General features: G+C 60.0%; 1 protein-coding gene across 27 annotated transcripts in view; it reads right to left on the bottom strand.

The window, feature by feature from the left end:
• Positions 1–12,985, bottom strand: part of ABLIM2 (actin binding LIM protein family member 2) — a 141,457-nt gene that overhangs the window by 65,491 nt on the left and 62,981 nt on the right. For all 27 annotated transcript variants that reach the window (XR_012377827.1, XR_012377828.1, XR_012377830.1 and 24 more), the window contains 3 exons: positions 12,759–12,885; positions 9,902–9,995; positions 1,084–1,171 (listed from right to left, as the gene is read on the bottom strand). Coding sequence is in view for 19 of the 27 variants with exons in the window: in XM_073891366.1 (XP_073747467.1) it covers positions 1,084–1,171; positions 9,902–9,995; positions 12,759–12,885 (309 nt within the window). In the remaining 8 variants the exon portion in view is untranslated. The remainder of the gene's footprint in view (positions 1–1,083; positions 1,172–9,901; positions 9,996–12,758; positions 12,886–12,985) is intronic.

The raw sequence follows: 12,985 nt of genomic DNA, 5'->3' as shown, positions 1-12,985 counted from the left end.
CCCTGATCATTACTGAGCATCAGCAGCCCCTCCCCTATATCTACTGGAAAGGTGTGCCCCATGGTAGGTGGTGCTGGTGGTGGCGGGGAGGGGCCGGGCTGCCCCGTCCTCCTCGAAGGCCGAGAGGCTCACTGGGACCCCTGCTTTTCAGAGCTTCAACTGTACGGGATTCACCTGTCAGCACCTTCCTGGCGCTCCAACATCCAGGTGGACCAGGCAGAGGGTCTCAGGGTGTCCGGGCTGGGCGGGGGCCAGACCCCCCCTCCACAAAGAGGCCCTGGCCAGTGTTCCAACCCAGGTCCAACCCTTGTCACACCGACAGGGAAATCTGAGGCTGGGAGAGGGGACGGGACTGGCTTCCATATCCCACAGAAAGTCATGGCAGGACTCGCTTTAGAAACGGGGTACCAGTCACAGCCCAGAGACGTGAAGAGCGTCTCTATTCCCTGAGCCTGGGTCCCTCTTGATGGCCTTGTCCCCGTGCTCTGGTCCCAGCCCATCGTGCTGGGCAGCAGAAAGGCCTGAAAGCGCTCTTTACAGTGGGGGCGACGCCGGAGGGGGCCCCCTCCCGCCCAACGTCCCAGCAGCAGTGGGAAGGACGCAAAGGGCCCCTTTCATGGGCTCTCGAGCAGAGACTCAGGAAGACACCAGGGATGAGGCTGGCCTCGCGATGTCACCCCACGAGCTGGGCTCAGAAAGGCAGGCCTGTGTGACACACAGCCCCAAGACGACCGCCCCATGAGGTCATGAAACAGCCTGTGCGTGGCTCTCCCATCCGCCCGGCCCGGCTCGGCCTGCCTCCGGGGTCACTGGACACAGACGGATCATTGAAGAGAAACAGTGGCTGCAGAGATGGGGTCTCCAGACCAAGCCATCGTCTTGGGGAGGGGCTGAGCCTCCCCGGGCCGTCACCAGGTCTCGTGGCTCTGCCTCCCGCCTGTTGCCACCGGGCCGGGTGGGGGGCTTCCCAGCTAGAGAGGTGACACAGGCTACCCACCAGTTCCCACCCAGCACGGGGCACGGGCCCAGGGCATGTTCCTGTCTTGCCCTATAGGGGACAGGGCAACGCGGTTCTGTCCTTACCTTGAAGATACATCTCCTCGCCTTCCGCAAACATCCGGCCGCACCGGACGCATAGCGCACACAGTGGGTGGTAGTGTTTTTCTCCTGCCTGTAAAGACAACAAAACAGGTGTTTCTACCGAAGCTAAAGGGGCCACGGAAGCAGCCACACTTGGCTGGTGGGTACAGTGTGCCCACATGAGGGATCCTCAGAGGATGCTAAGTGTGTGCTATGTCCCATATCCATTGGGGTCTCAGGATGGCACCCGAGAGAGCCTGGGTCCACTGGGTGCCCCCGGGCTGTCCAGGGCACTAGGTGCGGAAGCAGGCCACATGCCAGGGGCCACATTTGGGAGCAGAGACCCAGCTGCACCACCCGACCTCCAGGCGAGCAGGGGTGTCACCCAGCTCCTCCGGCCCAGTGGTTGACGGATCTGCCTCCCTCATGGGGCAGGGGGGCCAGGTCCTGTCCGTCTCTGTACCGGAGTTGGGGGGGGCAGCGGGAGAGGGCAGAGGGGAGGCCGAAGCTAACGTGACGCTCCAGGTGCAGGCACCAGAGGTGTGGGCTGTCTTACGCATCTCCCTATTGCTCAAATTTCTCAATTAGCATTTACTGTTTTTATGATCCTTAGCATCCATTAAATTAAATGCAAAGATTAATACAGACCTAACGTCAACTAATCACACTGGCTGGCGTGGCATAGTTCCGGACAGCACAGAAGAATCGCTCCAAACTATCGTACTCGGCACCCCTCCAGCGTTGGGGTAAGGCGGGCGGCAGCCGGCTGCCGGCCGTGGTGCTAACGCCACATTTCAGTCTTCCCTGACCCGGGAAGACCCGGTGACCGCTTCCTGAATGTGAGTTAGTAATAGCACTTCCGTGGGTGAGCACGGCACACACGCACCTCACTCTCCTCCCTCACCACTGAGCCGTCCGTGAGCCCCTGCCCCAAGGTGACCCCTGTGGCGGGGAGGAGGGATCCCGAACACGCTCCTCTCCCACGTGACGTGCCCCGCGGCACAGCCCACCGATGCGTCCGGGTGAAGGGACTCTTCCCGGGGAGTGCAGGGATGCTGCGCCCTCCGTCCTCCCGCCTGCTCTGGAGCCTCCTCCGGATCGCTCCGCAGGGAGCACCTTCCCCCGCTCCACCTGCCGGGACCCTCCCTGTTCTTTATCGCAGCTCAAATGCCGCCTCCTCCGGAAAGCCTCCCCCGCACACATCCCTGGTCTGGGCTCCTGCTGGTTTCTCCTTCCCCACTAGACAGGGAGCCCCTCGGGGGCCACGCCTACCCAGGGCCACTTCAGGAACCGCTAGCTGGCGGGTCCTTTCCAAGTCGAGGGTCACAGGGCAGCACGGGCCCAGCAGAATGAGGGCGAAGCAGTCATTTCGGCGATTTTAAGCATTGTGACCTCTGACCTGTCCTCATGGCTGCGTCACCCGGGCCCCCTTCTCACTGGTGGGGGACAACCCGCATGATCTCAAACAGCAGGAGTTCTGCAACACCACTGAGGGAGACAGACCCTGGCGTCTACACGGGGCGTCTACACCTGAGTAGGAGGAGAGAGAAAACCGTGGGGACAGTTTCTAAGACGACAGGCTTGAAATCCCAACTGCACGGATGAGAACGGACACAGAGCGGAGATGCAGCCCCGGGCTGCTGTGAGGGGCCGGCCCTGCACACATAGTCTTCAGCCTTCAGGGAAGCACTCCCACCCAGACCTGGCAGACACCCCCAACCCCCCCCCCAAAAATAACAGCAACTCCACCACCGTTTCCACAGCTCGAGCCGAGGCCCTTTCACACACTACCTTGTCTTCACCCTCCAGAAGCCCTATGAGCTACATTATTACCCTCATTTTCCACACGGTGCACAGAGAGGTGGAGGGAGCTGAGGAAGGTCACACAGCACAGAGCTGGTGGAGCAGGACTGGAGCCCAGGAGCGTGGCTCTTTGTGGCCTCCCAGCCCCCAGCCTGGCGGTCCCAGCTCTCGGGGGCTGACCCCAGCCTCACCTGCTCCCCAGTCCCCACCCTGGACAGTCCACAGGGAAACCCTGAGATACCCAGGAGGGAGGAAGGAGGCAGACACTGGAGAGCACAGATTACATTCACACGAAGTGCAGAACCAAGCTGACGAGTCTCCTTTATTAGAGTCGGGGAGGCGGCCGCCCTGGGGTTCCCAGGGGCTGGGCACGTTCTCCTTCTTGATCTGGGTGCTTGTCACACAGATGTGTCCGGTTTGTGGACACCGATCAAGCTGTAGGATTCATGTAGGATTCATGTAGGATTCACGCACACCTCTGTGTGTCTGACACACCAGCAAGACCCACAAAGTGGATTGATGACTGAAATTAAGAGCTAAAACTATAAATCTCTTAGGAGAAAACAGGGGTGCATCTTCACCACCCCAGGTTTGGCAGTACATTCTTGGATTGGGCACCAAAAGCATGAACAGCAATAACAAAAATAGGTATGTTTTTTCTCACAAATATCAAACTATTGTGTATCTGAGGACATGGTCGAGAAAGTGGAAAGACGGCCTGTGGAATGGGAGGAGACGTTTGAAATCCTAGACCCGGCTTAACATCCGCAACATATAAAGAATTCTTACAGCTCAATGGCAAAGAGACAAACAGTCCACTTAGAAAGTGGGCAAAGGACTCGAATAGACATTTTTCCAAAGAAGACACACAAGTGGCCAAGGAGCACATGCCAGATGCTGGATGTCACCGTCACGGAGGAAGGGTAAGTTCAAACTGCCATGAGACGCCACTCCACACCCTATAAGACAGGACACCAGAGTTCTGTCTCCACCATGTGAGGGCACAGGGAGAAGGTGGCCGTCTACAGGGCAGGCAGCGGGCCCTCCCCAGGAACCGAAGAGGCCGGGCCGGCACCTGGACGGCAGACTTGCTGCCCCCAGCACGGACAGGAACGCCGCCTGGGGTTTCAGCACCCAGGGCCCAGAATGGCTGCAGCAGCTCTGGTGGACTAAGACCCGCTATAGAGTCCAAAGTCAAAGCACCCTGGCTCCTTGTATCGGGCCCCATGGTCACTCACGTCCTCTCCCCCGGTGGCCACGGTGACCGGATGTTCCACGTCATCCTGAGGCTGCTGCAGCCCCTGCCCTTTCAGAGCCTCTCCTCCCCATTCCTGTGCACTACGGGCCGGGAGCGTCAGCACCTGGAGTGTGGTCTGTGCAACCACACAGCCCCCAGCCGGGCAGATGGCCCAGCCCTGCGCCAGGTGGGTCTCAAGATGGCTTGGATTTCTGAAGAATACTAAAAGCTCATGAGCTTCTGCAGTGCGTGGTTTTAAAGTGACGTGTGTGCCTCCGACAAGGGGCTGTCATCTTCAATAAGACAGAACAAGGCTCACGAGGAACGCAGGAAGGCGGGCTCCAAGGGCCTAGAACAAGCACTGCTCCTTACTCAGGACCAAGTCAGCGCGGGGGGACTGGAGCATGTCCCACCGCCGACATGCAGGGCGCGGCCAGCCCCGGGGACTTGGGCAGTGTCTCTGGGCTCCAGAAGCTCCCACCCCACACCCGGCCGTGGGCAGCACAGAGGGACATGCCCTGCAGGGGTGGGAGGCAGGCATCCCCTCACCCCTGGCCCCTTCTGCTCCCTGGACAACAGCCTGTGCCCCCGTGGCCCTCTGCGTGCTCCCCTGGATGCCAGGCTGCAGAGGGCCTCCCGTGCCACTCCCGTGCCTCCACCGGCCCGAGGCACAGCTCCAGTGTCCTTGTTGAGCCGCCAGAACTGACTCCAGGTCTGAAAAGACCTCATCTCCAGTGTGCGCTGAGATGATGAAATGTACCGCGAAGCTAATGAAAAAGCCTTCAGCGGAGTGTTTGGCAGCTGCGCAGACTTCCCGGATCGGCTCCGTGACCTGCGACCCCCCAGGAGCTACGTCCCCCCTGGGAGAAGAGCCCAGCTCCTCACATGCAGGCCCTGCGGGCGAAGCCCTGTGCAATCGGTAGCCCCCTCCCCAGAGCCCCTGACCTCACCCCTGCCACTGTCCCCCCATCACTGACCCCACGTGTTCCCTCTCGGCTTGGGGTCTCTGCCGTGTCGCAGACACTGTGCCATGCATTTATCTGTGTATGTGTACACACAATCTAGAACGGTGATTTCTAAGTGCTAACAGTACTTCGTCTGGGGGGTGGCATTCATTATGGATGATTTTTCTGTTTATTTTATGATAAGCAGGTATTGCTTCTGAATATGTTTTTTTTTAATTAAACACATTCATCAAATTACAAAAAGAGAGGGAGAAGTGGGGCCTTGGGAAGCTGACTTGGTTTCCGTCCTGAGGAAATGGTTTTATTTCTTTGGGACATATTTTCTCCCGTTGATAAAAGTCATACCTGCTTAGGAGGGTAAAATGGAGCCAAAATGCCAAAGGAAGACTGATGTCCTGCAGCCCCAGGGGATGGTTTATTTGAAATGGAGAAATGTTTAGGGGCTGCCTGACCCAGGGCAGGAGGTGCCTGTGAGGCCCCCCTCCCACCAGGGCTCCTGGGGGGGGGGGGCGGCGCGGTGCAGGCTGGGAGCCCAGTAGCCCCCAGCCCGGGACAGGGGACACAGGGAGTGTTCAGAGGGTCTGTAGGTGAGTGGTGGGTTAAGGAAGAGAGAAGGGAAGGCGGGGGCAGCGGGATGGAGAGAGGGAAGGAGGAATTAATTAGTCGTCCCAGAGGGACCCTGGGCTTCTCGTTACCATGGAGACAGGCAGGCTGCACCATGCAGGTGAGGCTCAGACAGCAGCACCAGCACTGCAAGGGTTAAGGAGGGCAGGGCCCATCCCCGCCCCCGCAACTCCCACCTGTGCAGGGAAGCTGGAGGCCAGCCGCAGAGAACAAGGCAGGGGTGGGGCGAGGGCTGAGCCAGGGACTCCCCTCGCCCCCCTCACTCAGCACCCCCTTATGGAACTCTGGGTCTAGCTGGTCTGGTTACACCGCTGTCCAGGGCAGACAGTCCCGTAGCCACCTCTTAGCTCTCTCCGTGGGGGATTCCAGCCATGCAGAGGACCGCCCCAGGCCCCCCAGCTCTACCCCCACACCCCAGCCCTCCCCACATTCCCAGCCTTCCGTCCATCTCGGCAATAGGGTGGGGGCAGACAGCCCCTCCCAAGTCCCCCCCAGACCCATGAGGCTCCTGCACCTGCTCCCCAGCATGGAGCCGCCTCCCCGAGACAGACACCCCGAGACAGACACCCCGAGACATGCAGGATCGGGGAAGACACCGGGAAGACAGTGCTACATATTCAGGAGTAACTAAGGAAGGGGGAGGAAAGGCCCCACCGTAGCCCTGGGATGCACATTTCACGGGGGGACATGCAGGCGCTGCTGGCAGCTGGCATCAAGATGGCACTGTGCCCGCCGCACACAGACGCAGCACAGATTGCTGGCTCCTGCTGGCGGGGAAGGGGGCCTGGGCTGCTCTCCTGCTCGGGCTCCGAGGACAGGAAAGCTCGGAGTGGAACAAGCATCTGGTGGGGGACAAAGCGGGGAGGGGTGACAGGTGCCCCAGGGAGTCTCACCTGGCCGATCTGTCCCAGCTCCCTGAAAGCCCAGCCACCTGCAACCCCGCATGGCTCCTGCAGCCTCCCCATCAGCCCTCCGAAGCGCCTGGCCAGGCCTCCTACCTGCACGGGGTCCTCGCAACAGAGCCCAGTCCGATGGGTCGGCCAGCCCCCACAGCCCCTCTCCAGTGCCCGCTCCCCAGGCAGGTCGGATGGAACGGGCAATGAGACCGTGAGGACGGGCACGCTCAGCCTTCAGCCAGAGGTCTGGATCCTGTTCCTTCTTTTTCAGATCCTGCCACCTACTGCCCCCGAGAGCCCACTGCCCGCCCAGCGGGGCGCTGGCACACCCGGGGCCAAGTTCAGGTGGTGGCGAGGCGGGGGGCGGCGGCTCCCCGCCTCCGGAATCGGGCTCGTGTCTGCCCGCCTGCAGCTGCCGCCTGGCAAAGGAGGATGCTCAGAGCTTTGCAGAGCCCGCCGCCGACTCAGCCACGCCAGGGAACTCGCGAAAACAAAAGCATTAATCTTCCCTGGGAGGCCCTTTATCCCCCACCACTGACAAGGAGGAAAATCCAGACCTGTTTTTCTCCTGTTCTTCGTCATTAAGATGGTCCCTTCCTGATGATAAACCGGAGCGCACTGGAGGGGCTCCGTTCGCAGGCACTGAACCCCCACATTCTATATTTGGCCCAGCATTAAATATCAGGGACACACGGTGCACATGGGGTCACCGATCCAGGGGAGGCCCGCTGATTACCTGGTGACAATAAGGAAGCCCCTAACGCCCAGTGTTAACCACGGGGCCAGCACTGAGCTGGGGGACACTTCACAGACCATGTCTCATTCAATCCCTGAGGTACTGGAATGTTCTCTTGCTCAGCACAGAGCTTGCTGAGGGCAGGCAGCAAGGTTGGGGTCAGGTCTCCACCCCCGCCCCCACGGTGCAGGGGCCGATGCCAGAGGGTGCCAGGAAGCAGGTCAGGCTAGGTCCACACACCAGCAGCAACAGCAGCTCAGCCCACCTGAGCCTGAGATGCACCCCACTTTCTGCCATCACAGGTGGCACGGTGCTAAAACAACAGGCAAACCGGCGTCTACACCCAGGGAGAGGCCGCACGGTGGGGAAGGAACAGGAGCCAGGAGCCTGGGGATCCCGGGTTCAAGTCTGGCTCTGCCACCGGCTCGGGGTGGTCGACGGTCCAGCACACGTGTGTGGGAGCCCAGGAGAGAGTAGAAGGTCTGGACGGGGAACAGAGACACGTGGTTTGAACCATTGGCAGTGGGGCAGGGGGGTCCCTGTCCCTAATATTTAGAGCGCCATGGGGTCCTGGAAGAGGGTCATAGTCTCCATCCACATAGTCAGAGGATGTGGGTATCAATATTACATCACCACCCAAGACGATACATACAAGATGACCGCAGACTAACTTCATCATGTGACCCACAAGCGCAGACGGAGCTGATGACCTTGAAGAACCCACCCCATGAAGACCCGAGCCCCGTGTAAGCAGGCAGCACGTGGGAAGTAGCTAATGAAGGCGCTGGGGTCCATTCAACCATCAGAGGGACCGGCATCGAGGGACAGAAGGAAGTCACGAGAGCGAGTGAGGACCCACGTTCTCGGCTGCAGACCGGCATGGATTTCATAAAGACTACATTCCCCATGGGGGCGGGGGCACCACACTCTGCAGATATATGAGCTATGTTCCAATACAGCTGCTTAACCAAAAGGCCCAATGTACCCCAAACACACCAAAAAACAAACAAACAAACAAACAAACAAACAAACAAAACAAAAACAGGGGAACCTGCTAACTAGGAAATGCGAATTGGACAAACTCAGAATATAATGTTGTACCAACGGTTTGGTCTCACCTAGAATGACATGGAGGCAGAAGAACCTGGAAGGAAACCAGCCAAAGGGTTCAGCTACCTATGATCGCATTATCTGTGATCTCTCCCCCACCCCCGATTTGTGCTCTGTACACTCTCCACGGACCATGAGTGTGTAGTCACACCCCCCCTCAGGCCCCTCCACAGAGCCTGGGCCCTCCCACTGGGCGCTGGCCTGAGTGGGGGTTCCCACGCTGGGAATGAGGGGAGAGGCGGCCCTGCCCTGTGGGTTGGGTGTGACACCCCCCCTCCCCTTCGCACTCCTGGGGTGAAGGGGCAAAAGAGCCCTATAAGAGGGAAAGTGGGTGGGGCTGAGGCCCTGGAGCAACTCTGTTCCTGCTGCTCGGAGGGACATCAAGTGTAATTTCGAGAAAAGCAACCCAGCACTCAATGTACAATTCCGCCGCGGCACCGGGGACGCCGATTATGTGCCAGGCACTAGGTGTGAGTGATGGCACAGGCAGAGGCAGGTCAGGAATCCTTGGGGATTTGAGCGGCACCCCCCACGCATCCCACTGTCCCCAGCCTCCAGCCTCTGGCCACCAGCACCAGCCTCCAGCCTCGGCAGCAGCCCCACACTCTTTAAGATGCCAATATGACCCAGGCATTCCCTGGCTCAGAAGCCTTTGTCAGAGTCATCGCCAGGTGGGGGCCCGACAGCCTCATCCCCCAACCTACCCTCCCAAACCCAGAGGCCCCTCTGTGACCTGGTGGGAAAGTCTCCCAAGCCCCTTAGCGGGGTCAGGGCCCCCTCTCCGTTCCCTGAGGTTCTCTGTCACCTGTGCCTTCCTGGGGCCATGGGCAGGCCCCAGCACAGAGCCAAGGAAGGGGCTGAAGAATGGGGGGAGGAACGGACTGGGTCTGACAACCCGGTGGGTGGGGTGTGGCCATCCCATGACGTTTATCTTACTGAACAACTGTGCCAAAGGGCATGCTACATGTGTTTTTCATAGAGACAGAGCCATGAACTCCCACCGGGGTCAAATGACACGCATGCTGTTGGCGCCCCCCGGAAAGCCCGCCTGCCCCATGACTGCTATGTGACTGGGCGTGCCAGGCGACCACTCTGGGCCTCCTTTGGGCACATGGTCCTGCCTCCTGGGCTCGCTTTCACTCCTCCAGGCCTCAGACCTCCATCTAGACATGGGAGGGCTGGACCCAGGATTTCAACCCCCCACCTCTCCAACTCCATCAGCTTATAGAGGGCACGGGAGAGACAGTGGGAGGAAAGGCTTCCTGGAGGAGGTGGTCTTCACCGAGCAGGCCCTGGAAGGCTGAGGAAGCTGTCCCCTGGCAGAGCTGGCAGGAAGGGGGAGGCAAAGACTCAGGGGCACTAATTCTTGCACAAACACACACGAACATCGGACACCCCAAGAAGCCTGGAGGCAGGAACTGGCCCAGAGGGCGCCCAGCGGCCCACTCACCTCCAGCACGTGCCCCGTGATGTACTTCTCACAGCCGTCACAGCGGATGCCGAACTTGGTGTGGTAGTCGGCCTCGCAGTAGGGCAGCCCGTCCCTGCAACGAGACAGGCCATCAGGATGCGTACGGGGTTCCCCTGGGGACCCAGGGGCTGAGCGAGGGCTGGTGGCCACCTCCACAGGCTCAGCCACGGGAATAAGGGCTGCATCTGGGAAACCGAAGATGTTCCCACTGACGACGTGGTTCTTCCTTCCGGTTCGTTCCGTCCCACGTTCGGCGTGTGGATGGGAAACAGCCTATTTACTCACCAGGGGGTGCTGAGTAAATAGACTCCCTCCAAAAGGGGTCTGGGGCGCCCTACAAAATCATGAGCCACAAAGTGTGTGTGACAAAGATGCCCACGCCAGGGGCCATGCAATGTCACATGGCATAGGTGGTGGGTGGGGACTGCGCCTCTCTGTCCCCAGGTGAGGCATCCGGCTGCGCGGAAGGAGTCAGGAGGGCCGCGGGTGACGTGTCCACTCTGCACGCATATTTACAGCGTGCCCACCACGTTTGGGGTGTGGGGAAGCAGTGACGAGCGACACACGGTTTCGGGTGCCGCTCCGAGGATCTGGGCAGCCCGGGGTGAGTCACATCAACGCTGAGCCTCCCCTGAATGCGCGGTGAGGGAGGCAGCTGGTTTTCCGGGTCGCGGACGGGAAAATAGTATGGGCACACCACCAGGCACAGCACTCGGCCCGTGGCGGGCGCTGATTTCTAAGTGACTGTAATTATTATTACAATAGGACATGGCAGGGGGACAGCCCAGAGGAGGTGCCAAGGTTACTGGGTTGGTGGCCATACTCCGTGTGGGGAGCAGCCGGTGGGCAGCGGCGAAGTGAGCAGGCTAGCGCTCACATGCCACCACGCCCCCCGCTGTGTGCCCCTGGGCAAGCCGCATAACCTCTCTGAGCCTCGGCTTCCCCCAGCCATAAAATGGGAGAAATTATAGTAAGGTCTAGAGACGAGAAGGTGTGGCCAGCGCCTAGCACACGGCAGGCATTTGCCAACTGGTGGCCGAGGCCATCGTCATTGCTAACCAGGCCGCCCCCTGGATGTGGAGGCCACTGGCAGGCAGGGGCGCCCGCTTCCCCACACACATCTCCCCTCCCCCGCACTGTGGAAGTTGCCCCTTTACTCCCGGTTGGGTTTTGATTTTTATGCAGCTGCCAAAGGAAGGTAAGAGTTCTCGAATTTTGGGAGACCAGGGCTAATGCCGCCCTCTGGACCTTCTGTAGGACGTAGGATGGGAAGGCTTCCTGGAGGAGGTGGCCTGCAGGACAGGAAGGGCAGTGGGGGGTTATGAGTCCCTGGGGTTGCTGTGGCTGCAGGGTATGTCTCTGACCACAGCCCCAGAGAGGATGAAGCCCCTCCTTCCCTGAGAGGAAGAGATAAATTGAGCCCTCAAGGTCTACTTTCAAACGCTACTGACCTCAGGGCCCCTATTATTCCCACCATGGGTGTCTGTGCCCCAACCCCAGGAGGCTCAATGATTACGTCTCTATGGCAACACCAACGCACCCTCCCTGTCACCTGCGACCGTTCTGGAGGCTGCTGACAGGTGAGCCGTGTGGGTGAGCTACCACGGCAGCAAGCACCCTGGGGGCTGGGCACGTTTTATTTTATTTTATTTTAAAGTGCTCTGTCTCCTGCGGCTGACTTCAAGGGAGTCACTCTCCCCTTCCCTTTACTATGACCGAGGAGTGGCCAGTACCTTCCCCTGCCTGATCCAGCCTGGACAGAGGCTCGTCTTGGCTTGGGGACTTTAACTGAAAACGTTTTGTTTTGAGATGAGTATGGACTCACACGGGGTTGTAGGACACCAGACAGAGACCCCCCCACCCCTGTCACCCCGTTTCCGCCACGAGTGGCCTCATGCACAGGGTAGGTACAAGGGCAGCCAGGAGATGGACAGGGCACATCAGCAACCTGATCTGGATGCCCCGGGTGTGACATGTACTCACGCGTGTGTGTGTGTGTGTATGAGTGCATGAATGTACGAGTGTGTCCATGTGTATGAGCGTGCACACGTGCGTGGTGTGTATGCGTGTGTGTGTGACTGTGTGCACGGCCAGTTCCTGGGACGGTTCTGCTCCCTCCGGCATCAAGAACCAGCAGGGTCTCCCACATTAGCTGCCCGTGGAGCTCCCTAACTTGCAGGAAGGAGCCTGCTCTGCACATTTCAGCTCACCCCCTAACTCTGGGCCATAGGGGGGCTTCCCTGATGCAGTCCCCGACCCCAGGGACTGAAATGCACCCCTTCCCGGCACACCAGCTGCTCCTGCTCAGGGCTAAGATCTCCCAGAGGCTCCGTCTGCACTGCCTTCTGATGAGATGTGCTCTCCAACCCCCACCCAAACCAGCCATCACTGCATCCTGGCTGCCTGTCTGCGGCCTGGGGACACGGGGTCGGCTGGGGGAGCAGCGGGATGGCCAAGCGCTGCAGAAGATGGAGCTGGGGCTGAGTCATCTGCTCTGTGACAGGTGAGGCGACTCAGCCCTCTTCCCCTCGCTCCTGCTGCTGGAGTCAGCCGGCAGCCACCGTGCATTCTGCAGGTGACCCGGGCGCCACGGGAGGGTGACCCCCAGGGACGGGCAAGGGGGAGCATTTACAAAGGCAAAGAGGGGTGCACTGTCTCTGTTTTGATCCACAGAAATGGAGCTGCGGTCTCTGCGGACCACGCCAAGGGAGCCAGGCCGGTGGGAGGAGACCGCCAGCTGGGGGTGGGGGAGACGAACACGCAGGGCCCTGAGTCCACACGGGGGACAGGACGCGGCAGTGACCACAGGGGGGACCCGGGGGGGTCTGCCACTCACTTGCTGATGTACTCCGCATCCAGTTGCTTCCCACACGTCTCACACTTGAAACAGCCCAGATGCCAGTGTTTGTCCAGAGCCACCAGGGACTGGCCATTTTTTATTTCTGTGCCACAGCCCCCACAACCTGAAGGAGAGAACAAGACACGGACACCATCACTGGGGGCCAGGAGGCGTGGGGGCCCGGGCCACTGGGTCTCCCGACACAGAAGGGCCCAGAGCCGGCC

This window comes from Callorhinus ursinus, unplaced genomic scaffold (genome assembly GCF_003265705.2).
Source record: "Callorhinus ursinus isolate GAN/ISIS: 27379988/994484 unplaced genomic scaffold, GSC_fseal_2.0 scaffold4, whole genome shotgun sequence".
In the NCBI taxonomy this organism is placed as follows: Eukaryota; Metazoa; Chordata; class Mammalia; order Carnivora; family Otariidae; genus Callorhinus; species Callorhinus ursinus.
The sequence above is the reverse complement of the archived record's forward strand: the minus strand, read 5'-3'. Positions and strand labels throughout refer to the sequence as shown.